Here is a 27770-nt window from a genome sequence, read left to right as displayed (position 1 = left end):
AAGCAGTCCTCAGCTGGGGTGGGTTACAACTTCTGTTCAAAAATAACTGGACCAGATTTGAATCAGTGACTAAGGGTGTGTCTAGACTACATGCCTCCTTCGACGGAGGCATGTAGATTAGCCAGATCGGAAGAGGGAAATGAAGCCGCGATTAAAATAATCGCGGCTTCATTTAAATTTAAATGGCTGCCCCGATCTGCCGATCAGCTGTTTGTCGGCAGATCGGGGCAGTCTGGACGCGATGCGCCGACAAAGAAGCCTTTCTTCATCGGCACAGGTAAGCCTCGTGAAACCAGGTTTACCTGTGCCGATGAAGAAAGGCTTCTTTGTCGGCGCATTGCGTCCAGACTGCCCCGATCTGCCGACAAACAGCTGATCGGCAGATCGGGGCAGCCATTTAAATTTAAATGAAGCCGCGATTATTTTAATCGCGGCTTCATTTCCCTCTTCCGATCTGGCTAATCTACATGCCTCCGTCGAAGGAGGCATGTAGTCTAGACACACCCTTAGAATTCTAATGTTCTTTCTGCCTCTTTTTACCATTCCTCTGAATTATCTATGAAGGTAATGTTTTACATGTTTTATATTTCTGATAATCTTTTCTAAATATTTCATTCACATTCAAAAGTGTTATACATATCTGGAAAATATATTACAGGGGCAGCCATGTTAATCTAACTGAAAAAAAAATAAAAAACAACAAATTTCTACAGCCTTTTAGAGACAAAAACCTTAGTCTCTAAGGTGCTGCAGAACTGTGTGTTGTTGTTTTAAGTTTTTGAGAAATATAGGTATGTTTTCATATGAAATTCTGGGTACCATTACACATTGCTGTAAGGTTTAAATGCTAATACAGACAAATTAGCTAATGAGTGTATTTCAAATGATGGAGCGGTTCCGTGGACCATTTTACCTCGTAGAGGTTATGGTGATTTCAGTGGTACAAGTTACAGTTCAGTCTGAATGAGGCGTAATGCTTTCTTCATGTTCTCTAACACTGGAAGAAGAATAAATAGCAAATGAAAAAATATGTAAAGTACATTTCTATCGTAAAATAAAATCTCAATTTATTAAAATGGTTTGCATGTGAATTAATTGATGTATATTATGGCATAAAACATAGTGTAGATCTTTTCTTGTGGGATTTCTAGCACCATTTATTGAACCAGAGGGAGTACAGTATCATAGTTCATCACTACTAAGAACCTGACAGACTCCATTTCACCCCTTTTCACTTCCTTGCATTTTTCATATTTTAAAGCTACTCCAACTGTAAATCTCATAATCATACTTGCAGAGCTAAAATATAAATCAATGGACTTCAGTACCTCCAATAGTTTGTGAGGTAAGAAAAATGCTTTGCATTTGGATAGATGCTGTAACCATGTCCCTTTCTTGTTATCTCATTATTTTCCTGTCTGACATAATGTAACCCTAGGTTATACCTAAGTACAGGCAGTCCCCGAGTTACGCGGATCCAACTTATGTCGGATCCGCAGTTACGAACGGGGTTTGCTCCGCGTCTCCCTGGTCTGCTGGAGACCAGCAGACCAGGGAGACGGGGAGCAAAGCCTCTGAGGACGCCGGCAGTGGGACAGCTGTGGCGCGTCTGGGCTGTCCCGCTGCCCGCGTGCTCCGCGGCTTTGCTCCCCGTCTCCCTGGTCTGCTGGATCAACCCAGCAGCACCCCAGCTGCTCTGCCCCAGGCGTCCCTAAGTCAGCCGCTGCTGAAACTGACCAGCGCTGACTACAGGAAGCCCGAGGCACAGTTGCTCTGCCCCGGGCTTCCTGGAATCAGCCGCTGATCAGTTTCAGCAGCAGCTGACTTGGGGTTCTTAAGTTGAATCTGTATGTAAGTCAGAACTGGCGGTCAGTTTCAGCAGCGGCTGAATCTGGACGCCAGTTCCGACTTACATACAGATTCAACTTAAGAACAAACCTACAGTCCCTATCTTGTACGTAACCCGGGGACTGCCTGTAACTCTAAATTGAGAAAGTTGCTAGAAAAATATTTTCCACTTTTTTTCCCGTTAGGCTGTTGACTTTGTGCATTTGTAAGTCCTTTTGTGCACAGTATTTTTCACTGTTCCACTTACATCCTGATCCTGTAAACTTTTGCACATATATACTTAACTTGACTCACATGAATAGTTCTACTAATGTTAGTGGAATTATTTGTGTACTTCAGTGCATTGCTGGATCAGGACCAGAGTGTTTGATATCTTGTAGAATTAAGCTCCTAATCATAGTTCTACAGTGCAACATTATTTCAAAATAACTAGTATTATTCTGAAATAACTTAGTGCGCATCTACACAGCAGGGAGTTATTTTGAAATATTGTCAAAATACTGTCAAGCTGGAAGACTTCGTACTCCAACTCCTGTAAATTGGAGTACATGGAGTAAGGAAAGTCAGACGAAGAGTGCTCTGTTTCAAAATAAATGCTATGTAGATGCTCCCTATTTCAAAATAAGCTACACAATTGATGTAGCTCAATTTGTGTAGCATATTTTGAGTTAAGCTCTGCAGTGTAGACGCACCTACCTACCTCTGTTAAAGATTTTTCCCTAGTTAGTTTTTTGGGAAAGGAGCAGAAAGGACAATGGAAATGCTATCTGATCCCCAAGCACTGGTCAATGGGTAGAATGTCTCAGTAGTCACAGTGTGAAATGCAAAGCTGGCACAATGTGGATACTTACAGAATGGTATATCTTGTGGTTCATAAGTATAGAGTCGATTAGAATATCTTCCAGTGATATCAGCTCTTACTGTGAGAGAGGGGTCTGAAAAAGTAGCCATATTACACAATTATCCCATTGCATTTTCAGTAACAGCATCTTCAGTATCTGTTGGTTGTGAATATGAGGCTGGATCAACTTAAATGTAATTTCGGAGGACATTAACTTTGAACAAATGGAATAATTTCATCCTCCCCAAGTTCTTATTACATTGATATATACTGAACAAGTGAGATTTATTTTAAATATTATGTACTCACTGATAAATAGAATATTATATTCATTGTGATATATATATTCTATTGCATGTTTAAAGGAAAATATCATAAGAGAAGGCTAGTCTGACTGAATATATATTCAATAGGGCTGTCAAGCGATTAAAATTAATCATGATTAAGCTCATGATTAAGAAAATTAATTGCTATTAATTGTGCTATTGTACTATTAATGGAACACCCTTATTTAAATGTTTGTGGATGTTTTCTACATTTTAAATTATATTGATTTAAATTATAACACAAAATACAAAGTGTACAGTGCTCATTTTATATTTAGTTTTTATTACCAATATCTGCAATCTAAAAAATAGAAGTAATAGTATTTTTCCATTCTCCTGAAGTACAATTTATCATGGAAGTTGAACTTACTTTTTGCACATAATTGAACATTTGTAACAGCATTCACAACTAAAAGTCTGAAACTTTAGAGCCTACAAGTCCACTCAGTCCTACTTCTTGTTCAGCCAATCACTCAGACAAACAACTTTGTTTACATTTTCAAGATGTAAAGGGCAACTAAAATGATTAGGGGTTTGGAACGGGTCCCATATGAGGAGAGGTTAAAGAGACGGGGACTTTTCAGTTTAGGAAAGAGGAGACTGAGGGGGGATATGATAGAGGTATATAAAATCATGAGTGGTGTGGAGAGGGCCGATAAAGAAAAGTTATTTATTAGTTCCCTAAATAGAAGAACTAGAGGACACCAAATGAAATTAATGGGTAGCAGGTTTAAAACTAACAAAAGAAAGTTCTTCTTTATACAGCGTGTAGTCAACCTGTGGAACTCTTTGCCAGAGGAGGCTGTGAAGGCTAGGACTATAATAGAGTTTAAAGAGAAGCTAGATCATTTCATGGAGGTTAGGTCCATAACAGGCTATTAGCCAGGGGATAGAAATGGTGTCCTTGGCCTCTGTTTGTCAGAGGCTGGAGAGGGATGGCAGGAGACAAATCACTTGATCATGGTCTTCGGTCCACCCTCTCTGGGGCACCTGGTGCTGGCCACTGTCAGCAGACAGGATACTGGGCTAGATGGACCTTTGGTCTGACCCTGTATGGCCGTTCTTATGTTCTTAATGCTGCCCGCTTCTTGTTTACAATGTCACTTGAAAATAGAATTATGGTAGCCAGTATTGCAAGATATTCACATGCCAGATGTGATAAAGATTCATATGCCCCTTCATGCTTCAACATCCATTCTGTAGATCATGCGTCCATGCATGCTGAGGATGGGTTCCAAAGCATTGCAGACCAATACATGTTCATTTTTATCATGAGTCAGAAACTATCAGCAGAAGGTTGATTTTCTTTTTTGGTGGCTTGGTTTCTGTGATTTCACATCAGTGTTGCTTTCTTAAGACTTCTGAAAGCATGCTCCACACCTCATCCCACTCAGATTTTTGAAGGCACTTCCGATTCTTAAACCTTGGGATGAGTGCTTTAGCTGTCTTTAGACATCTCATCTTGGTACCTTCTTTGCATTTTGTCACAATCTGCAGTGGAAGTGTTCTTAAAACCAGGGGCAGATGACTGTTTTGCAGGGCCCTGTGCAGCATAATTCCGTGGGTCCCCCCCTTTGCCATGGCGCATGCGCAGTGACGCCATGCGCATGCACAGCAGCGCCACGGCGCATGCACGGGGCTTTCTGAAGCGCGGGGCCCAGGGCGGCCGCCCCATTCGCCCTGCCCTATATCCACCCCTGCTTAAAACAAACTGGCTGTATCTACACTGGCATCCCTTCCAGAAAAGGGATGCTAATGTAGCACTTTGGAATAGGCAAATCCGCAGGGGATTTAAATAGTCTTTAAAAAGTGTCATCAGCATGGAAGCATGAAACACCTCTGGAATGGTGGCTGAAGCATGAAAGGACATATGCTAAATATTTATATCTGGCCTGTAAATACCTTGCAATGCTGGCTACAAAAGGGCCTGATCTCACTTTCAGGAGACACTGTAACTAAGAAGCGGGCAGCATTATCTCTCGTGAATGTAAGCAAACTTATTTATCTTAGTGATTTGCTAAACAAAAAATAGACTGAGTGGATGTGCAGGCTTTAAAGTTTTACACTGTTTTGTTTTTTAATGGAGTTATGTAATGAAAAAAAATCTACATTTGTAAATTGTACTTTTATAATAACAATACTGCACCTCACGTCTCTTATGAGGTGAACTAAAAAATACGATATCATTTTACAGTACAAAGATTTGCAACAAAAATAATAAAATGAGCACCGGCCATTTTATATTCTGTGTGGTAATTGAAATCAATATATTTGGTAATGTAGAAAAACACCTAAAATAATACATTTTGATAGCTATTCTATTGTTTAACAAGATGGCTGCGTCTAGACTGGCATGATTTTGCGGAAATACTTTTAATGGAAAAGCTTTTCTGTTAAAAAGTATTTCCGCAAAAGAGCGTCTAGATTGGCATGGATGCTTTTGCACAAAAAGTGCTTTTGCGCAAAAGCATCCGTGCCCAGTATAGACGCGCTTTTGCGCAAGTAAGCGCCGATGGCCATTTTAGCCATCAGGCTTTCTTGTGCAAAAAATTAAGGTGCCTGTCTACTCTGGCCCTCTTGAGCAAGTATTCTTGCGCAAGAGGGCTTATCCCTGAGCAGGAGCGTCAAAATATTTGCGAAAGAAGCACTGATTTTGTACATTACAAAGTCAGTGCTCTTGTGCAAATTCAAGCGGCCAGTGTAGACAGCTGGCAAGTTTTTGCGCAAAAGCAGCTGCTTTCCAGTCTAGACGCACCCGATGATTAAAACTGCAATTAATCATGATTAAAGTGTTGAGTTAATTCCAATTAAGCAATGGCTCTAATATTCAGTATGTAAAACTGTGTCAGACATAAGGTGAGGTGTTCGTATGATTTATATGGAGCTTCCAGAGACAAAAATCATACGTTACTATGATTCTCAAACTTTTATTTAGAGCTCACTTTTATTATCTTGTTTTTGGCTCGCTTCCCTTCTTAATCTTCCAAGCTAAGAGTCTCAAAACTCAACTTATCTGGCCCCAGCACTGTAGTATCTGAGTGCCTCACACTCTTTAATGCGTTCATCCTTGTCTGTACTGTAAGGAAATACTATTATCCTCATTATACAACAGGAGAGCTAAGGCATAGAAAAGGCTAAAGGAGTTGCCCAAATCACTAAAGAAGCCTGTGATGGAGGAAGGACTTGAACACAGGTCTCCATAGTCAAAGCCAGGATATAAAAATCTGCACCATTTTGAGATGTGTTAAAATGATTTATTCTGAAGACCACCAAGAAGAACACCTGGGAGTCATTTTGCTCTACACATCAGGGTTTTAAGAGCTGCACAGAGCTCATCTATACTGATCCTACATGATTTCTCTCTCTTGCGACAGTTAAAATAAAAAGGCAGATTCCACCTTTGCTGTGAAGTGACAATGCTGTAAGTTTGCAACTGTCTATTGGTATCCCCTGACTGGCCCTTTCCTGAAGGAGGCAACTTGCTTAAAAATAATGACTCTAGGGCTACGTCTACACTGCAGTCTTCTTGTGCAAGAACTTTTTGCGGACGAGATCTTCCACAAAAAGTTCTTGTGCAATAGCGCTCCCACATTGCCATGTGCTTTTGCGCAAGAGAGTGTCCACCCTGCCATGGACACTCTGTGCAAGAAAGCTCTGATGGCCATTCACAGAATGGCCATCAGAGCACCTATGCTTTTTCCGATAGGGGTTTCTTGCACAAGAAATCCCTGTTGTCTGTCTACACATGCCTTTTTGCACAAGAGCTCTTGGGCAAAAAGCCCTGTCTTCTGACGACCTACTATACTCTTTCTTGCACAAAAACGTGCTTATAGTGTGGACACTCTGAGTTTTTGTGCAAAAACGGGAGGTTGTGTGCAAAAACTCTGCAGTGTAGACATAGCCTAGGGATCTGTCCACAATACCCATTTCTCATCCTCTGTATGGGGCTTACTTAAACTGTAGGGTCTGGTACTTGGAAAGAAAGGTACCAGCATAGGAAGGTGAAAAATTCACGTGTATAATTTCTTTATTTACAACCACTTCCACTTGCCCAGCCCTGGTATTGCATTGCAGCTTCAGAGCACCCTTACCCCCATGTGGCCCTGGATTAAATTCTTTCTGGGACCAGATGGGTTGGTGCAAAGTGGGTTTTTATTGCAGAATCACCCATCCCTTTTTACCAGCCTCGTGACAGGTGCATTAACAATACATGCTGTACCCACTGTGAGACTAGGTGTAGGGACATACTAGTACAGTGCTGTATGAGCAATTTATTAGACATTCATGGAGATGTCTTTCCAGTTAGGCAACTCAGTAAACTCCTGTTGCCAGATTTGCCAATAGCTGACAGTGTGGAGGGCAGGTGAAATATGCAAATTACCTCGACTGCTTTTGTGGACAGATCTGTGGTGAGCAGCTTTATAAATCAATGTCTTTTAAAATTGATCATGGATCACTTCTCCTTTAGTGCTTTCTTTCAGGGTGGCTGTGTCTAGACTGGCAAGTTTTTCCGCAAAAGCAGCTGCTATTGCGGAAAAACTTGCCAGCTGTCTACACAGTCAGTGTTCTTGCGGACAATCTCATGTAAAAAATCAGTGCTTCTTGCAGAAATACTGTGCTGCTCCCGTTTGGGCAAAAGTCCTATTGCGCAAAAGCTTTTACGCAAAAGGGCCAGTGTAGACAGCTCAGATTTGTTTTGCGCAAAAAAGCCCCGATCGCGAAAATGGCGATCGGGGCTTTTTTGCGCAAAAGCGCGTCTAGATTGGCACAGACGCTTTTCCGCAAAAGTACTTTTGCGGAAAAGTGCCCGTGCCAAACTAGATGCGCTTTTGCGCAAATGCTTTTAACGGAAAACTTTTCCATTAAAAGCATTTGCGGAAAATCATGCTAGTCTAGCCGGTTTGTCTAGCCGGTATGTCTACAAAACAGGTTTTTTACCGGAAAAATGGCTGTGTTTCTGAAAAAAAGCTTCAATGACGTCCACACTGCAATTGCATTCTTCCAAAAGAAAACTGAGAGAACAGAGGGGCTTTTCCGGCATTGGTAAATCTCTTTCCAGGAGGAAGAACCCTTGTTCCGAAAGAGCTCTTGTGGACGGAGAAGAGGGAGTTCTTTTGGAAGAAGAGGGAAAAAGCACAGGTGCCTTGCTGGCCACTCCATCATAGTAATCACAGTTTAAATGCAAGATAGCGTCCATTCAGTGTGGACACTATCTTTCGAAAAAGCAGATTACTTTTTTGATGAGCTTTTTGGCAGTGTGGACGCTCTCTTTCGGAAGATTTTTTTTTTTTTTGGAAGATCTCTTCTGGGAAAGCTTCTTCCAAAAGAGCCTGCAGTCTAGATGTAGCCTCAGTGCTGTACTTTTAATTTATTATTCATTTTCCAGTATGTGGAACCTTGCTGCCTCCCTTGCTCACTGGCCCAAGGATTCTACACAAGGGGGCGATGATTTGAAAATGACCCACTAGGTTCAAATTCTACCTTCTGGGAGAAGCTTACAGGAATGGAATTGTCAGATTGAAAGGGGGACTCACACCCAAACTGCCTTTATATGCACTTCACCCCCCCCCCCCCCACTCTCACCTATCTTCTAGTCTGTTGGAGGAGAGGAGCCTTGCTCTCTCTCTGTGCATCTGTGTGTTCAGGCTGCCCCTTCTAGAGGGGATGTTGTTTAGAGAAGGGAAGACTGAGGGAGTATCTAATAAATCTTCAAATATGTAAAAGGCTGATAGGAGGAGGAGGATCAGTTTCTCTGCATGTTCAGTGAAGGTAGGGCAAGAAATAATGGGCTCAGGGGAGTCAACAGCCACGCCAGATCCCTGGGAGAGGTGTGGGTGGGTGTTTCTGATCTCCCAGAAGGGGCGAGACCCTGGGCAGAATAGGCTGGACTGGGGCAGCCAGCCCTCTGCGCCACTTGCAGTGCCCTGTGCTGGCTCCCAGTGGCCCTTAGAGCTGCCCAGAGCATGCAGCGCTCTAGTAGCGGTTTAAAGGCCCCAGAGCTCTGGGAGCCACCACTATCATGGTAGCAGCAGTGATTGCCAGGAGCCCTGGGTTCTTTAGAATCACCAGGCCTGGGGGCAGATGCTCCTTTTCCCCTGTACTCCCTGTCAGTGGGCTTGAATGGGCTTAGTTTGCAGCAAGGGAGATTTAGCTATTAAGGAAAATGTTTAAGGGGGCTAATTATAAGCGCAGCTAATCTCTGAAGTAGGCTTCCAAATAGGATTATGAATTCCCCTTCATTGGAGGTATTAAAGAACAGGTTAGACAAACATCTGTCAGGAATGATTAGACATATTTAATCCTACCTCAGAGCAGGTGGATAGATTCAGTGACTTCTCAAGGTCTCTTGCAGCCCTACATTTCAATGGTTTTGTTTGATGCCTTTATGTCCTTGAAGGCAAAGATTTGGTATATACTACTATGTTAACCAGGGCTGGATTAACGTTTTGTGGGCCTGGTGCCAAACATATTTGTGGGCTCCCAAGTAACCATTATTGGCTCTTTCCATGTGTGGGCCTGGTGTGGCAGTGCTATAGTTTACTTGGTACTGAGTCTGAGGCATTTTTCATTTTGATCACACACCTTTGCAAGATTGTACATACTACTATACACCGCTCCCTCAACCCCCAGTTTTTCTTATTGAGCTGTACACCTAAGCTGCGTCAAGACTGCAAATTTTTCCACAAAAGCAACTGCTTTTGCGGAAAAACTTGCTAGCTGTCTACACTGGCCACTTGAATTTGCACAAGAACACTGACAATCTAATGTAAGATTGTCAGTGTTCTTCTGCAAATACTATGCTGCTCCCGTTTGGGAAAAAGCCCTCTTGCGCAAATGTATTTGCGCAAGAGGGCCAGTGTAGACAGCTAAAAACAGTTTTGCACAAAAAAGCCCCAATGGCGAAAATGGCAATCGGGGCTTTCTTGCACAAAACCGCGTCTAGATTGGCACGGACTCTTTTCCGCAAAAAGTGCTTTTGCACAAAAGCATCCGTGCCAATCTAGACGCTCTTTTCCGCAAATGCTTTTAACGGAAAAACTTTTCTGTTAATAGCATTTGTGGAAAATCATGCCAATCTAGACGCAGCCCTAGTGTCTACTGTGAGCAGAAATTTCATAGAAACTCCCCACCGATTTACCTCCTTCCTTATCCGGACATTATATTGCCATGTCTCCAGGACCACCCTATTTCACCAGTCACTGTATGTGGTCCTGGTCTCAGTTCAATAAAGCTCCACAGCCAATAGCTGTCTGACAAATCCCTTCCTCAGCACCCAGTAAAGTGGAACAATTTTCAGTTTGTGTCATTGGAGGTTATCCGGCTCCATATTGTAATGAGAAAAAGCTGAGGTGCCTCAACTTTTGTGGTTCTCTTGTTTCACCCTGTTTCTGATGGGAAATCACCAACACAATCTTATTATCTTCTCCCAAAGAAGAAAACTCAAACAAACTGATAGTGGTGGTTGAAAATAGCAACTCTAATCCCAGTCAGCAATGGGAAGATGCCAGCATTTGTTACTCAATTTTATCCTACTTTTTCTTCAACAAATGACAGTGGTTCAGTATTTGATTTTGAAGAAATGATGTCACAGAGGCCAAATTAAACTTGAGCACTCCTGTTCAAATCTGGAAGGCAAGTGCTAGATTCCCTTTCTGAGTATTAGATAAATCTGGAAGGCCATGTCTACACTACAGATAAGATCGAAGCAGCTCCAGTCAATTTTCCGGGGTTTGAATGAGCAGGTCTAATGAAGACACACTAATTCGAACTGAGAGGATGCTCCCGTCGATGCCAATAGTCTTGCTTCTATGAGGAGTAAGGGAAGATGGAGGAAAATGTGCTCCCATCAACTTCCCGCCGTGTGGACAACATCAAAATATGAGTTAAGATACTTCAACTTAAGCTACACAATTAACAAAGCAGAAGTTGCGAATCTTAATTTGAACATATCCCCTAGTGTAGACTGGAGAAAGGAAAAGCCCATTTCTGCTTCTATGGCTGTGGAAACAGAGTCAAATCCTCTTGTGTGCCTGTTATTCTACCAAAAGCAGCCCAGGTCTTCTGGCAGAACCTTCCCTCACTTAGGGTATGTCTACACTACAGCACTAATTCGAACTAAGTTAGTTCGAATTAGTTAATTCAAACTAACGGATCCAAACTAAAAAACTAGTTCGAATTAGCGTTTTGCTAATTTGAACTAGCATGTCCACATTAAGTGGACCCTGAACCGGGGTTAAGGATGGCCGGAAGCAGTGCCGGCAGGGCATCAGATGAGGACTTAGAGCGTGAAGCTGTTGCCTCAGGCTAGCTGAGGGCTGTGCTTAAAGGGACCCGACCCCCACCCCAGACAGACAGTTCTCAGGGGTGCCCCGCTTTTGCAAAGCAGTCCTGGCTTGGAGTGCCCTGAGTGCCCACACTGGGCACATCACAGCACTCGGCCATCAGCCCGGCTGCACTTGCCGCAGGCCGCCATCTGGGGAGAGGGGGCAATTGGAGGGCTGCAGGAGAGCTTCCACCCCCAGAAGCCCGCAGAGCCAGCCCAGTCCTCCCCATCGGGGACTCGTACCCCATTCCTCCCTCACCTCCTTCTACTCACCCTTCCCTAGCCCCCCTTCCTGATGTACAAAATAAAGAAAATGTGTGGTCAAAAATAGAATCTCTCTTTATTGAACAAAACTCGGGGAGACTGGGAAAAGGAGGTGGGAGAGGGGAAGAGAGGCTGGGAGAGGGGAGGGCAACTAAAATGATCAGAGGTTTGGAACAGGTCCTATATGAAGAGAGGCTAAAGAGACTGGGACTTTTCAGCTTAGAAAAGAGGAGACGGAGGGGGGACAGGATAGAGGTCTCTAAAAGCAGGCGTTGGGTGGAGACGGTGCATACAGAAAAGTTCTTCATTAGTTCCAATAAAGAAGGACTAGAGGACACCAAAGGAAAGGAATGGGTAGCAGGCTTCAAACTAGTAACAGAAAGTTGTTCTTCACAAAGCAAAGAGTCAGCCTGTGGAACTCCTTGCTGCAGGAGGCTGTGAAGACTAGAACTAGAACAGAGTTTAAAGAGAAATGAGATAAAGTGATGGAGGTTGGGTCCATGGAGTGGTATTAACCAGGGGGTAGGAGTGGTGTCCCTGCCCAAAGTTTGTGGAAGGCTGGAGAGGGATGGCACGAGACAAATGGCTTGGTCACTGTCTTCGGTCCATCCCCTCCAGGGTCCCTAGGGTTGGCCGCTGTTGGCAGACAGGCTACTGGGCTAGATGGACCTTTGGTCTGACCCAGGACGGCCATTGTAAGCTCAGGACTCAGGGTCAGGGGTCTCAGTGGACCACCTTGATTTTCATGCACACCTGTTCCTGGGTGGCTAGGCTGGCAGCTCTCCTGCCCTAGACGGCAGCTTTCCTGTGCCTAGTGCGGAGTTCGTGGACAAGGTCCATGATGTCCGCACTAGACCAGGCGGGTGCCCGCCTCTTGCGGTCCCGGGCAAGCTTCCGGGAACCGCCAGCCTGGTCCCGGTAAGAGGGGGAGGGCTGGGGGGCATCGGGTGGCTGGCTCGATACGTGCCAGGTGCAGGGTCTGCTAGCTGGGTGCTGGCAGGCTTGCACCTGGCACGGGCATCGTTGCCAGCCCGTGCTCCTTTAAGGGGTCTGGGGCCGGGAGGGGGGCAATAGAGTTTCCCTGGTGTTGGCCAGAGTGGCCACCAGGGAAACCTGGGGAGGGCTAGCCTCCCACTAGTTTGAATTAAGGGGCTACACACCCCTTAATTCGAACTAGTAAGTTCGAACTAGGCTTAGTCCTCGTAGAATGAGGTTTACCTAGTTCGAACTAAGCGCTCCGCTAGTTCGAATTAAGTTCGAACTAGCGGAGCGCTAGTGTAGCGCCTATCAAAGTTAATTTGAACTAACGTCCGTTAGTTCGAATTATCTTTGTAGTGTAGACATACCCTTACTTATTATGTTAACCTCTTCTGGTGGGGTCCACATACCTCCCTTGCTAGGCTTCAGAGGGAGATGCATTGATCGCTTAGTCCACCCAATTCCTTCTTTGGGGGCAGTGAACTGAGGTCACTAGCACCCCTAATCCTGTCTGGGGAAGGATTCAGAGAATGAGATCTTGGTCTCAGCTGCCTACTCCTTGTCCCCATGTGTTTCCCCTTCATAGCACCAGCCCCTTCTGTCAGCCAGTTCATCATTCACAGCATGACTCAGCTTCCCACTCCCTCCTCTTTCTCCTCCCTTTCCAATTGCAAACGGCCAAGGGAATGTTGGGAAATGTAGTCCTTTCCCTGTTCCAGGGCCTGCTATCGGGGCAGGGAGCTGGCCAAGGAACTATAACTCCCAGAGTCTCTTGGGCTTCCCATAATCAAATGGGGCCTTTCTGAACTTGGGCCCGGGGCCAGGGAACAATTGGCCCAATGGTAAATCCATCATCGATGCTAGCTCAAAAATTAATAAACAAAACTGTTACATATCCTGTAAATCATGAGGGATAAAGTCCTATACCACTTGCATACTGTTGCAAGGAGGCTGCATTATTAAAGAATCAGATATATATGTTGCATACCCACAAACATGATTCGAGGTACATATTGTCCATCCGGTGACAAGTTCTTATCTGTGGTTTCATGCTGGTAGGAAAATTAAAAGCAAATGATTAAATATTCATGAGCACTGTATGAAATTAGCATCTATACATGAAATATATGATAGCGGCATATGAAACCATAGTAGAGAATGCTAGTGATAATTTATGCTGAAATACATCAGTTTAAAATACGCAGCATATTTCTCCTTACCATGAGATTTAACATGATGAAGTTATTTTGAGCCATTTCTTGTATTTCCTCATTTTCTGCAAAAACCTTCTTCAGTGCTAGAAAAGATGTGAAGGTTTTAAACATTGCTTGCAATCATCGTTTCCAAAATCTGTTGGTTTTGAAGCCTTTAGTTTCAATGGGTATCTAGCCACAGCTTGACAAAAGTGTATTATTCTTGGTAAATTCTTCTTAGGTCAATTTCAGCAGTCGTGCCCCAGTCTCCTTCTCTGGTTACCAGATCAGGAGGATAGAACAATATTAAATCTGTTCAGTGAGTCAGGAGTAAATTCATGCATCTTAAACTCTCTAATGCTGCATCAAGCTTTGCAGAACAGCTTTGTGGGGTATTTTTTTTTCATGTTCTCTTTAGTAAAAGGCATTCAGTGGGATTTGTAAGCAGCTGGTTTTCATTGTTTTATTTTTTGAGATACTTTCTATTGATATGCAATCCTGCTAAGAAAGTGATTCAGTGTTACAGATAAATATAGTCTGGGACTATATAACAATATTAGCATTAGAGGGGTAGCCGTGCTAGCCTTCATTGGCAAAAACAATGAGGAGTCCTGTCGCATCTTAAAGACTGACAGATTTATTTGGGCATAAGTGTTTGTGGACAAAGACCTGCTTTGTCAGATGTATATGATGAAGTGGGTCTTTGCCCACAAAAGTTGATGCCCAAATAAATCTGTTAGGGTATGTCTACACTACCCCGCTAGTTCGAACTAGCGGGGGTAATGTAGTCATCCGCAATTGCAAATGAAGCCCGGGATTTGAATTTCCCGGGCTTCATTTGCATAAAGCCGGCCGGCGCCATTTTTAAATGCCGGCTAGTTCGAACCCCGTGCCGCACGGCTACACGCGGCACGGAGTAGCTAGTTCGGATTAGGCTTCTAATCTGAACTAGATGTACTCCTCGTGGAATGAGGAGTACAGCTAGTTCGGATTAGGAAGCCTAATCCGAACTAGCTACTCCGTGCCGCGTGTAGCTGCGCGGCACGGGGTTCGAACTAGCCGGCATTTAAAAATGGCGCCGGCCGGCTTTATGCAAATGAAGCCCGGGAAATTCAAATCCCGGGCTTCATTTGCAATTGTGGATGACTACATTACCCCCGCTAGTTCGAACTAGTGGGGTAGTGTAGACATACCCTTAGTCTTTAAGATGCCACAGGATTCCTTGTTAATGTAGATATTGGCAGATAAATAATCTATAAATCACCCAAATTAATTTAACAATCAGACAATTGAAATTACCTTGGCAGTATTGACAGTCCTCCAGATGATGAATGACCATCAGTGGTTTGTTACTTTAACAATAAAAATATACATAATTAGATGCTCTGCTTATCCAAGTGACTCTAATTTTATAAATTGCCCTGGATATATAACTGCCATTGTATCTTATGTTGCACTAAACTAATAACTAGACCGAGGCATTGGGAAGCGTGGAGCTTACTTCTGAGCCTAGGGATAAGAGCATCATGTAACTCCTTCACAAAAAGGAACTCAACAAAATGGAGCAGCAAGATATACTCTAAACTAAGAGGTGCTCAACTTGGAGACTGCAGAGAGTCATCATTTTATTATTGCTTAGTGCATAGTTCCATGAAGGATTTTCCACTCTGGAAGCACAATGCTGTGGACGTTTACTACAGAGTAGAGCTAGTCAAAATTTCCTGGATCTGGTTTTTTACTAGATTTTTTTCATCAGAAAAAAATCTATTTTTGATTAAACTATCTCACCCTTGAAAACTATCTATGAAAAGTTTCATTGAAAAATTGAGGGTTGGGGGAATGAGTAGCTGTGGAATTATTCATGAAACTTTAAAAATTAGATCCCTTTCAACATTTTGGAGAAAAATAATTAAAAAAACCAAATTTAGTGAGACAAATTTTGAATCTTTTTTCGACTAGTTCTAGTGCTCAGCGCAGCTCTTATTACCATGTGTTTTGAAATTGTAGTAAACAGCACTCATTAGGGATGTAAAAAGATATTTATTAATGTAACCATGTAACTACTAAACATCCTAGTATGGAGTGGACAAAGGCACCTCTGTGGGTTTGATCCAGCCCGCCAAGCGGGTGGATCCAGCCTGCAGACGCCCTGCCGCTCCGCCACCTCCAGGCCAATCAGGGCCTGGGGGCAGGGAGAGCATGCAAAAGTCTCTCACTCCCCGCTCCCACCCTTGCAAGAGGTATGGGGCAGGGAGCAAGAGACTTTGTGCACTCCCCCCACTCCCAGGCCCTGATTAGCCGGGGGCAGGAGGAGCATGCAAAGTCTCTTCCTGCCCTGCAAGGGGATGTGGCTCCAGCTGACGGTCCACACTAAGTTCTGAATGCCCCTTGCAGGGTGGGAACAGGGAGCACGCAGTCTCTTCCTGCTCTGCAAGGGGCGCGCAGCACTTAGAATGAACTGCCAGCTGGTGGCCCACTCTAAGCGCTGCGCGCACCTTGCAGATTGAGAGCAGGGAGCAGGAGACTTCACGTGTTCCTCCCGCCCCCTGGCCCTGATTCATCTAGAAACTCTCAAAGTCTCTTCCTGTCGTCAAGGGTGTGGGTGCCTAGAGGGAACCGCCAGCTGTTCAGAACAGCTGGCAGTTCTCTCTAAGCGGGGGATGGGTGGGAGAGACTTCACATGCTTCCCCACTCCCCAAGCCAATCAGGTTCTGTGGCAGGGGAACACAGAAGTGTCCTGGCCCCGTCCCTTCTGCCTGAGGCCCCACTCCTTCCGGGGCGTCCCGTGGCCATTTAAAAAATTAGTGAAGTGGATCTCTGTCTAAAATTATTGCCCACCCCTGTCCTAGTAGATACATGCACCATGAACTCTGCAGTACACAGAGAAGCTGGCTCTTGGGGAGCCAGTGTGTAACTGTAATGGAAACTGATAAGCTGATGCTTATCAGTTAACTGGTTAAATGGTTATCCATTTACATCCCTAGCACTTGGTAGGATTTTCCTCCTGGCTTTCACAAGCTATGCATCAGATTAATTGTATTTTCTTTGGTAAGCTGACTGGGAACTGTGTTTTCTTGCTATAGAAAGAAGTGGGTTTGCAAGAGCATTTTGGAAAGTTATGAGGTGTATAGGAATTATCATGTGTACTGCCAGCTAATCTCAAAAGTGATCCTTATTCAAGAACTCATTCTGGACTAGTTTTGAACAGTGAGGAACAGCCCATATATTTAATGCTGTAAGCCAAAGGGAAAAGCATTGAGATATCAGTCAATGCAATAAAATGTTGCATGATGTTCTGTTACTGTCTCATGCTATTTTGGTGAAGCTGAGGAATTAATTAGAGATAAACATCATCATGAAAACAAATCTGTTTACTTTCTAATAATACACATTTATTCTATGACAATTTTCTATTCCATAGCACATGCACAAATGTCAACATCTTGTCTAATGGTGTTTGCTGCAGTAAGTCAGAGAGGGTACATCTACACTGCATCCCTAGTTTGGGCTAGAAATGCAAGTTAATGAAGCGGGGATTTAAATATCCTGCGTTTCATTAACATGATCTCGCCGGCACGCTAGTTTGAATCACAGCTGATTCGAACCAGGAAGTGTGCGACGGGACGTGTTAGTTCAGACTAAAGCCCTTAGTCAGAACTAACGTTACTCCTCATTTTTTGAGGAGTAACATTAGTTCGGACTAAGGGTTTCAGTTGGAACTAACACGTCCCGGCGCGCACTTCCTGGTTCGAATCAGCTGTGATTCAAACTAGCGTGCCGGCGAGATCATGTTAATGAAACGCAGGATATTTAAATCCCCGCTTCATTAACTACTTCGGTCGTCTCCATTTGCATCCTTAGTCCGAACTAGGGATGCAGTATAGATGTACTCAGAGTGATTACCAAAAAGATGTTGCTTTTATTTATACATTAATTTTTTGTTTTGTTAACAAGATGCTTTCTAGATTAGCTAGAATTAGAGTTTTCATTTTACTTTGTTGCTTTACAACATTTCGGCTAAATACTTCACCAAACTTGACAACATTAACTTTTTTTAAATGTTCTTTTCAAAGATTTCTTTACCTTTGTCTTGCTTGAAAAAGCCCTTCTTCATAGGTCTGCACCCAAGTAATATCATCTCCCCAGCCTGGAATCACAATGGAGGGATTAACCACCCAAAAGAGTCTTGGAAAAAAATATGTTCTGGTCATTTATTAATATCATGCACAGAGATGGGATTTTCTTTATCCAGTGCTTTCAAAACTCCATATAGCTATTCAGTATCTCAACTTTGGAGTATTATACTCATGTTACACATTCGTAAATTTAGGCACAAAATACCATAACAGGTTTACAAAGGTCTTCAGGTTTCTAAAGAGGCAGATAGGTACCATGAATTCAAAATGTGGGCAGGATAGTTGTCAAATTTAAGCACTTTGTAAATTCCACTCATCTGTCCCCAAATCCCTGTATCTGGCTGATCTGCATTTGATGCAGAACCTGAAGTCAAAGAGTAAAATTAGGATGAAAAAAGAGTTCCCAGTTCTCATAGTTGTGGAGAAAAATTTGAAAACACAATCCCTAAGAATTTCAGATATCTGAAAACAAAAATAATTTAAAAATCAATATTAAAAAAAGACTGATAATATTTAATCTAATCTGATATTTTGTGGGAGCCTGAATCATTATTTTTGAACATTAGGCGATTGCAACACTGTGTCTATACATGCAGTCTTTAACAGAAATTAATATTAAAATATTTCCAGGTGAATCACCAGCCTCTCCACTCAATCTCTGTCATTTCCTGGCCTTGAGGATAGGATTGCCAGGCATCTGGTTTTTTACCTGAACATCCAGTCAAAAAGGGACCCTGATGGCTCTGGTCAGCACTGCCTAAAAGTTTGGTTGGCAGTGCAGTGGGGCTAAGGCAGTCTCCCTTTCTGCCCTGATTCTGTGCAGCTCCCAGAAATGGCCAGCATGTCCTTTCAGCCCTAGGTGCAAGGGCAGTCAGGGAGGTTCTATGTACTGTCCCCACCCTGAATGCCAGCTCCTCAGTTCTGATTGGCTGGGAACTACAGCCGATGGGAACTGCAGGGGTAAGACTTGTTGGAACAGGCAGCACACAGGATGTAAAAGCCAACCAGACTTTTAGGGCTGGCCATGACTTTGCTTAGGGACTAGGGGAACATGCTGTCCACTTCCAGGAGCAGCCAGGGAGCCTGCCCCTCTGTGTTGCTAACCAGGAGCTGCCTGAGGTAAGCACTGCATGGCCAGAGCCCATACCCAGAATACCCTGCCACAAGTTGGAATCCACTCCCACATACTAACTTTCACTCAGACCCCAGCCAGAGTCCTCACCCACCCCCCACAGCCCAACCCTTGCGCAACCCAAAGCCTTCTTCTACACCATGGCCCTCATTTTTGGCTCCACTCTGGAGCCTGCACCTCCAGCAAAAGCCCTCACCCCCTCCTACACTCTAATAAAGGTGAGTGAGAGTGGCAGAGAGCAAGCTAGCGATGGAGGGGACTGGAATGAGTAGGCGGTGGAACCTCAGACAAGGAGTGAGACTGGGGTGGGGCCTCAGGGAAAAGGTGGGAGAGGTGGCTGGGGCACGGGTGTTTGGTTTTGTGCAATTAGAAAGTTGGCAACCCTACTTGAGGAGAGTATTGTCCAATTGATTCATGTGCTTTCACAGGTCCCTAATGTGTGAGTTTTTGTTTAGTAGGTTTAGACTCCTCAGCAATGTTATTTTGCCAAGGTTAAGTGTTGGGTAGTTGAGGACTGCTGAGTTCTTAAATGGTACATTATTGGGAGAGGTAGGGGAGGTAGATGGAGACTATGCAACGCAAGTCATCTTATTTAAATTCCACAAATGGAGATAGAGACGTGGTGAGGACCTTAGCTACTCCTATACCCATATTCTTAAGGGAATTAGCAGAGAGAAAATAATGACATTAAAATTAAATACTGTAATTAACAGTAAAGTTGAAAATTTCTTCAACATGTGAAAATGAACAGCCCAGGAACAGGTGATAGAGATGTGAGCATTCTCATTGGTCAGTCTCGAAATGTGCTTCTGCTCTGAAAAATGATTAAGCAAAAATGGTACTGGGTGGGGGGAGTCAAATGTGTTGAGTTGGGATATTTGTACATCCCTGTCTATTCGTATCAGAAGCTTCAGGGGGCAGCTGAGTTAGTCTGTACAGAAAAAAAACAACAAATGGTCTGGCAGTACTTTATAGACTAACAAAACATGTAGATGGTATCATGAGCTTTCGTGGGCACAATCCACTTGTGACTGAAGCTGGAACCCAGATGAGAAGGAAAAGACAGGGCTGGTATAAAGCCAGGAATTTGCTGCAGGGGAAGTAGTCTGTAGTACCTCCCTGGGAGAAGGTAGTTTGGGTTGATAAATTACAAAGGGTACCACAGTAACTCTAACTCAGGAACCAATCCATGCAACAATCCTTGGTGCCAACTCTGCCCACATATCTACACCAGCGACACCATCACAGGACCTAACCAGATCAGCCACAACATCACTGGTTCATTCACCTGCACATCTACCAATGTAATATACGCCATCATGTGCCAGCAATGCCCCTCTGCTATATACATCGGCCAAACTGGACAGTCCCTACATAAAAGAATAAACAGACACAAATCAGATATCAGGAAAGGCAATATACAAAAACCTGTAGGAGAACACTTCAATCTCCCTGGACACACAGGAGCAGATTTAAAGATAGCCATCCTGCAACAAAAAACTTCAAGACCAGACTTCAAAGAGAATCTGCTGAGCTACAGTTCATCTGCAAATTTCGCACCATCAGCTTAGGATTAAACAAAAACTGTGAATGGCTAGCCAACTACAAAAGCAGTTTATCCTCTCTTGAGGTACATCTAGACTACAGGCTTTTGTCGACAGAGGCTTTGTCGACAGATACTGCCTCTGTCAACAAAGAGTGTCTAGACTACATCCAGTTCTGTTGACAAAGCAAGCCGCTTTGTCGACATGAGAGTGTAGATGCAATAACACCTTCTGTCGACAGAACTCTGTTGACAAAAGGCGCAATTCCTTGTAGAAAGTTTACCGCCATCGACAAAACTGCCGAGTTCTGTCATGTCGACAGAACTTGGCGGTAGTGTAGACTCAGGTATAGTTTTGTCAACAAAACCCTGTACTCTAGACACACCCTTAGTGTTCACACCTCCAGATCAGCTGCTAGAAGTGGCCCTCACCCTCCCTGACTGAATTAACCTTGTTACCTCTAGCCTTTTTCTGGCCTGCATAGTTATACCTGCCTCTGGAAATTTCTACTACATGCATCTGACGAAGTGGGTCTTTGCCCACGAAAGCTTATGCTCCAATACATCTGTTAGTCTATAAGGTGCCACAGGACTCCTTGTTACTTTTGCAGATCCAGACTCATACGGCTACCCCTCTGATACAAAAGATACATTTACACAGCAGTGTTATTTCAGAATAACTGATGTTACTCCGAAATAACATAGTCCGCGTTTACCCTACAAGCAGGTATTTCGACATAATGTCAAAAAGATATAAAGCTTCTTATTCCAGCTCCTGTAACCCTTATTTTACAAGGAGTAAGGGAAGTCAGAGGAAGAGAGCATTACCTCACACTTCCTGCTGTGTAGACTGTGCCAAAAGCCAAAATAAGCTATTTCGACTTAAGGTATACAATTGACGTAGCTCAAGTTGAGTAGCTTATTTCGACTTTAGCCCTGATGTGTAGACATGCCCAAAGCAAGGAGGCTAAGAGATGAGAACAAAGAAGTAGGAAGGAGGCCAGGGAAACAGCACCGGGGCTTGGGTGCAAGCATAAGGTGCCTGATCTGGAACCTGGAGTAAAGCCAGACCCATAGACTGGACAGTGGAGCCAAAGACTGCCTGAGACAGATGCCCAATAGGACTCTGACTCCCTGGAATGGGAGGACTCTGCAGTGACCTGGCTGGAGGACTAAGTAACAAAGAAGGAACATCTTGAGTTTCAGAGAGAGACTTTATGTTGAAGAAAAGCACGTCAGACCAGAATGGAACTACAGTAGACTTCCGATAATCCGGCACCCTTGGGACCCAGGTGGTGCCGGATTATCAGAAATGCCGGACTATCAGGAGGTACTCTGGCAGGGGCGGGTCTCGTCGAAGGAGAAGCGGAGGAGGGGGTGGAGGTGTGCCAAACCCTCCCTCCTGCTGCAGGGAGGCAGAGCCTGCGAGCGGAAGAGGAGAGGCGGTGACAGGCAGGCAGCCGCATTCAGGACGTTCTGGTCAGTTACAGTCACTCTGGCTGGATCCACAGCCGACATGCAGTTAATGTAATTTTCCTCTCTACTGCCGGGAGGAGGGGGGGGGGAAGGGGAAGGTAGGGGTCGGTGGGAGAGGGGGAGGGGGAGAGGGAGGAGGAGGGGATGAGGGTATGCCAAAGCAGCCGCATTCAGGACGTTCTGGTCAGTTAGTCACTCCGGCTGGATCAACAGCCGACACGCAGTTAATGTAATTTTCCTCTCTACTGCCGGGAGGGGGGGGGGGGGGGGGAAGGGGAAGGTAGGGGTCGGTGGGAGAGGGGGAGGGAGAGGGAGAGGGGTCTCCCACCAACCCCTACCTTCCCCTGCCCCCCCCTCCCGGCAGTAGAGAGGAAAATTACATTAACTGCGTGTCGGCTGTTGATCCAGCCGGAGTGACTAACTGACCAGAACGTCCTGAATGCGGCTGCTTTGGCATACCCTCATCCCCTCCTCCTCCCTCTCCCCCTCCCCCTCTCCCACCGACCCCTACCTTCCCCTGGCCCCCCCCTCCCTGCAGTAGAGAGGAAAGTTACATTAACTGCGTGTCGGCTGTGGATCCAGCCGCAGTTAATCAATTACTCTAACAACTTGAAGCAGCTGCCGGAGCACTTCCGGGTTGCAGTTGGTGCCGGACCATCAGGCGTACCAGACCACTGGATGTCGGACCACCAGAGTTTTACTGTAATTCCCACAGTAGCCGCCTACTGATGATAGAGGCCTTCATTAATATCTGTACAATTCCTTTGCTCTGTTAGGTTTGCAAAGGCATAGCTAATTGAAATGGTGTGCATTATTTCATTGCACAAGAAGAAACAGAACCCTACTCACTCTTAGCTCTGTTGGTTTTGCAGTGCTTAAAGGAAAAAATCAATAAGGGTAAGAGGTGGGAAAGAAAACTGATAGGAGTAAATGTACACTGGGGTAGATCTATTCAATAACAAAGGGCTCTTTTTATATAGTCCTCTTCAGAGGAAAAAAGCACACTTAAAATAAATATTGTATGCTATCAAACATCTTGAAATATAAAATATTGAATTGAATCATGTAGCTACATTTTATTTTAACTAAACACATTAAATAAAGTCATACTGCACCTCTTGACAGAGTCTGGGGAGCTCTTTTTTCCTTTTTGATTGCCATTGCAAGGTTGGAAGAGACTGCGATTAGCAGGAGTGTCAAAGCCAATGCTGAATGAACCATTTTTTAAAAAGAAAGCACCTTTCAATGCAGCTGTGAAACTGGAAGACAAAGCAACCTTGTTAGTTGGGTGGTTCATTACAAGTTGCCAGCTGAAAGATGATTTAATAGCCTTCTAATAATCTACACCCCCCAGGACTGTTTTCTTTGTTCTGGAAACAATGGACTTGCTCGATGACAATAGTCCAGAGTCCAGGTGCCTGATTGTAGGTATTTAAGCATACTGCAAAGTTGTCAGAAATATACCTGGAGAAAAATATAGTCACTACAGGTTGAACCTCTCTAGTCCAGCACACTCTGGTCCAGCACCACCCATGGTCTGGCATGATTTTAGTTAGCTGGATGTCCATTTATTACGTGTGTGACAAGTGTCCCGTAGTCCCATAAAGTTTATTTACAGCCATCAGTCCTGGATCTCAGTGTTCTGCACTGTTATTTAGCTCTGATCAGTGGTGAAAGTAACTTAAAATTTCTTACAGGGACTGTCCTATTGCAACCTGGGTCCCTGCCCGCTCTTTAAATAGCTCCCTGCTGGCTTTTGCCATAGCTCAGCCAGCTCTTGCCAGAGCTGTGTACCAGGGAATACCCGCTTGCTTTCACCTTTGGATCTGATTTATTTCCTAAATGTCTCCTAAGAGCCCAATAAGCAGTGGAATTGTTGGTAATGCTGCTAGAGTCTAGATAATACTGACCTCCTGTGGTTCGGAAAATCCTCTGGCTTGGCAGTGGTCAGGTCCAGAGGGTCTTGGACTAGAGAGTTTCAACCTGTACTATAGCTTTGAACAGTGAAAATTGAAGCTGTTTCACTTTCATTTCTAGTCAATTTCACTTTTCAGTCATCATGCCCTAGTATAATAATCTAATTATTGAGTTGCAAACATGACAGAACAATGATTCTGGGGTTGTTTTTCATTTCCCCATACTGTACTGTTGTTGTTATTATTATTATCATTATTAATAATACAAACTAATGACATAGGAACATTTCTATTGACAAGAGATTAAAAAATTAGCTGAAATTACAAAAAGCTTGTCTTCTGGGAGAATCTGATATAAGAAGACACATTGGAAAAACATCAGAAAGGGATTTCCCAGAAAAGAGACAAATATTTTTGCAATTTAAAATTATAAAGCAAAACCCACAGAAATGTAAAACTGCATTTAAAATTTGTTTTAATAATAAAAATATCCTCTTCCACTAAAAAAAAAATTGAAAATTTGAACATCTGTCTGATCTTTGTCCAAAATCTCTATCCTAACTCAGAAAATATAATGGATATGTCGTCGGTATTCTAGGTGTTCTTGGTTTTGTTCATGGCAAAAGTCATTTGAGAATATCCACTCATGAAACATCATGATTTCTGCATCTGATTAGAAGTGTGAAGTGCATAAGGTGTGCAAACAGGAATTTTTGTTTAAAATAAAAAACTTTTGAACCTAGTAAGAATTTTTTTTTAATGCTGCTTTTGCCTTTCTGGTCTGGTCCAGTCACTGCTATGCATTGCAGCTCCAAAGCTCCCATGTATTGTTTGAATGTCATTGGAAAAGTATACTCTGTGTGACTGCATGCTTCAGAACAGAAAATTAAGTCTCTGTATCAGTTCATTATCACTTGTGATGCTAATTTTAGTGGCAGCACTTCATGCATAGTGACACACTCTGTCAAAAATAATAATAATAAACTAAAACTGCCCATTATAAATACATCGGAGGGATAACTCCTCCTCATGCAGTATTGATACATGAAGTCTGGGATAAAAAGTGGTCATCAATAAGTTTAGGATTGAAATTGCACAAAGGTTTCTAGCCATCAGAGGAGTGAAGTTCTGGAACAGACTTCCAAAGGGAACAGTGGGGGCAAAAATCCTAACTGGCTTCTACGCTGAGCTTGATACATTTATGAAAGGGATTGTATAATGAGACTGCCTACAGTGGCATGAAGCTGATATGTGACTGCTGGTAGCAAATATCTCAAAAGGCCAGGAATGGAATGAAGATGAGGAGGTCTCTGAGATACTACAGATAATTCTTTAGCATGTGTTTGGCTTTTGGGTCATGCCCACATGCTAAGGGTCTAACCAGGGCCATCTCTAGGGAGGTAGAGGATCTGGGAAACCTCCCCGCTTCCATCCAGTGCCCTAAGCATAGAGCCCAGGACAACCCATCACCAAACGTCCTGCCATGCCCCATCTCTGCTCCACCTCTGCCCTACCCATGCTCCATCCCTTTCCCCAAGCCCTGCCCCTGTTCTGCCTCCTTATTGATGCCTCCCCGAAGCAACATGAGCCAGGAGGTTACCGGGAGGCCTGGCATGGGGCGGCAGCAGAAGTCACTCTCCCTGCACTCACCATGGCAGCAGGAACCAGTATGGCTCAGCAGCCTATTCTGCTCCACCTGCTGTGCCCCACTTCTCTGCAGTGGCAGGAAGTGAAATGCCCTGGGACTGGGGCGCTCCGCTTCCCACTGTGGCAGGAGGGAGCAGAGCAGAAGAATCTGCAGGGTGGCTCCACTCCTGCTGCCGTGGTGAGCATGGGGCTGAGTCACTTGCTGGTTCAAACTAGTGTTAAAGGTGAATTCTCGAACTCTTTAAATCATGATTGGCAAGATTCTATGGCTTGCAATGTGCAGGAGGTTAGCACAGATGATGGTCCCTTCTGGACCTGAAGTCTGGGAGAGAGGCCTCTAATTTAAAAATTATAAAAATCTAACCAAGTCAGGATTAAGCCTGTTGTGATAGAGAATACCTTAAATTTGATCTCAGTAGCTACATCCTTTGTAGAATTTCACCAGAACCAACCATGACTGAATGTCATCAGGGTAATAACATTCAGGGTGGGCAGTCATGAAAAATGTTGGGGGGTTTACACCGACTACACACAAGCCCCTCAGTGCCACATGCATCGCTGTTACCAACTTTAGTTCTGGCAGGTGTATTGCAGTACTTGTTCTCCTACTTCTATCAGTCTCAACACAAAAATAGACTCTCTTCAAAGGAGCCACAGTAGAGTTTGCTGCTTAGAACTACAACAACAAATTCCTTGGAAGTGCTATCCTCCTAAGGATTTCATAACTATTAAGAGACTCCTCTAGGCTTCTAAACCAATCAATAAAGTCACTCATATTTTCCCTCCCAACCCTGATCTCTAGTGGCTTGCTTTGCTTTTTCAGGGTTTCAAAAATCCTATAATTTTTTCTTTGTTTTACATCTCCTGCCTTCAGTGTTATGTGTATCAGACTTCCTTCCTCCACTCAAGAATTGTTTCTAACTCCTTGGGAGCTCCTTAGCTTGTTAAAGAGCTCCAAGTTGAGTGCTGAATAATAGGAGGTTTCCCACTGCTCCACAAAGAGGGACTAAGGCTGTTGTTTTAACCCAGGGACTGAAAAATTTGGGAGAACAGAAAATCAATCCCAAATTCTCTTCAGGGGCTGTGCAAATTACTACTCCATGGTCATTAGAAGGGTAGGTCTATTATCTACAGCATACAAACAAACAAAACAAAAATATTCACTGTAGCCATTGCATATGGGGGTTAATAATCTTTAGCATTATATAGATTTTCGTATTAATCTTTGATTGTTTTGTCACTTATATTTTATTTTATATTTTCAAAGTACTGAGAACACATTAATGGTTATGGCTTGGTGAAATAGCCTCAGAGTTCTGACTATAGAACGGCTATGAAATGTGCAAATCAGTCATTTCCTTTTAGATAAATCAGACGCTTCTTACAATCAAGAAGAATATCTTCTTCAGTCTCAGGAAATGAAAACAGTTTTTTAGCTTAAGGCCAGCAGCAATAGTTTTCTTACACTTAAATAACCCTTTTCAGAAAATTATCATAAAGAATACATAGGATGACTTCTATTAAAGATAATTGCCACCATTGTTGATGGATGCAGCCTTAAAAGTCCATTTTTGCTAGTATAAGATCCAATGCCAATATGCTGGTTTAAATGATGCATTCGTTATAGGAGACACCTGTGAAATCAGCCTCACTCTTCAGTTACATATTCCCTTTAGACGATTTTTTTTGCCAGTTAACCTTTCTTATCCTTCTACCCATCATTATAGATAGTTATATACATTCTAGATAACATAGATTCACTACTAAATAAATACATAAATATTGAAAACTGCTCACCTTAGTTGATCAGTTCTGCTGATAAAAGTTCCTCTTTCTGGAAGTAGCTAGTTTAAAAATGGGTGTGATTTTTACACACAAGACTATCTGACCTGCACAGTTCTATGAGCACAGCAACAAGAGTGCATTCACCGGCAGAAAAAAACAGGAACCAGTTAGTCTGAAGCTAAACTTTTTTTTTCTTCCCACACCCCTCTTATCCTCCCCTTTAACTTCTTACTTTTGTGAATTCCCATGCTTGTACAGTAAATGCTCGGATTTCTCTCCATCTTGCCTTGTATCAGATGTCATTATATTGGGACTCACAATAAATAGTGACTTGTGTGTGTCTGTGACTTTTCCCCCCAAAT

At 43.6% G+C, this 27770-nt stretch overlaps 1 protein-coding gene across 2 annotated transcripts; it reads right to left on the bottom strand.

Annotated features, from left to right (window-relative positions):
• Positions 1 to 454: 454 nt before the first annotated feature.
• Positions 455 to 27770, bottom strand: AGR3 (anterior gradient 3, protein disulphide isomerase family member). Of its 2 annotated transcripts, XM_014581180.3 has the most exons (8): positions 27421 to 27770; positions 23176 to 23319; positions 17857 to 17920; positions 15073 to 15125; positions 13801 to 13877; positions 13569 to 13632; positions 2700 to 2783; positions 455 to 997 (listed from the first exon to the last, which is right to left on the bottom strand). In XM_014581180.3, exons 2-8 carry the CDS (start codon positions 23279 to 23281, stop codon positions 948 to 950), a joined length of 498 nt encoding a protein of 165 aa, XP_014436666.1. In that variant the 5' UTR covers positions 23282 to 23319; positions 27421 to 27770; the 3' UTR covers positions 455 to 947. The 2 variants fall into 2 exon arrangements, with proteins under 2 accessions (XP_014436666.1, NP_001273855.1); NM_001286926.1 differs by lacking the exon at positions 27421 to 27770 and having other exon boundaries at positions 948 to 997; positions 23176 to 23281.

This window comes from Pelodiscus sinensis, chromosome 2, assembly GCF_049634645.1.
Source record: "Pelodiscus sinensis isolate JC-2024 chromosome 2, ASM4963464v1, whole genome shotgun sequence".
Classification (NCBI taxonomy): domain Eukaryota; kingdom Metazoa; phylum Chordata; order Testudines; family Trionychidae; genus Pelodiscus; species Pelodiscus sinensis.
This window is presented reverse-complemented; position numbering and strand designations above follow the sequence as displayed.

Excerpts from the sequence above, each read along its gene's own strand:
- AGR3 (XM_014581180.3), bottom strand. The coding sequence starts at position 23,281 with ATGGTTCATTCAGCATTGGCTTTGACACTCCTGCTAATCGCAGTCTCT. Across the intron at positions 17,921-23,175 it reads TCCCCAGACTCTGTCAAGAG|GCTGGGGAGATGATATTACT; the intron begins GTGCAGTATGAC and ends TTGTGATTCCAG. Across the intron at positions 13,633-13,800 it reads TCATCATGTTAAATCTCATG|CATGAAACCACAGATAAGAA; the intron begins GTAAGGAGAAAT and ends TTTTCCTACCAG.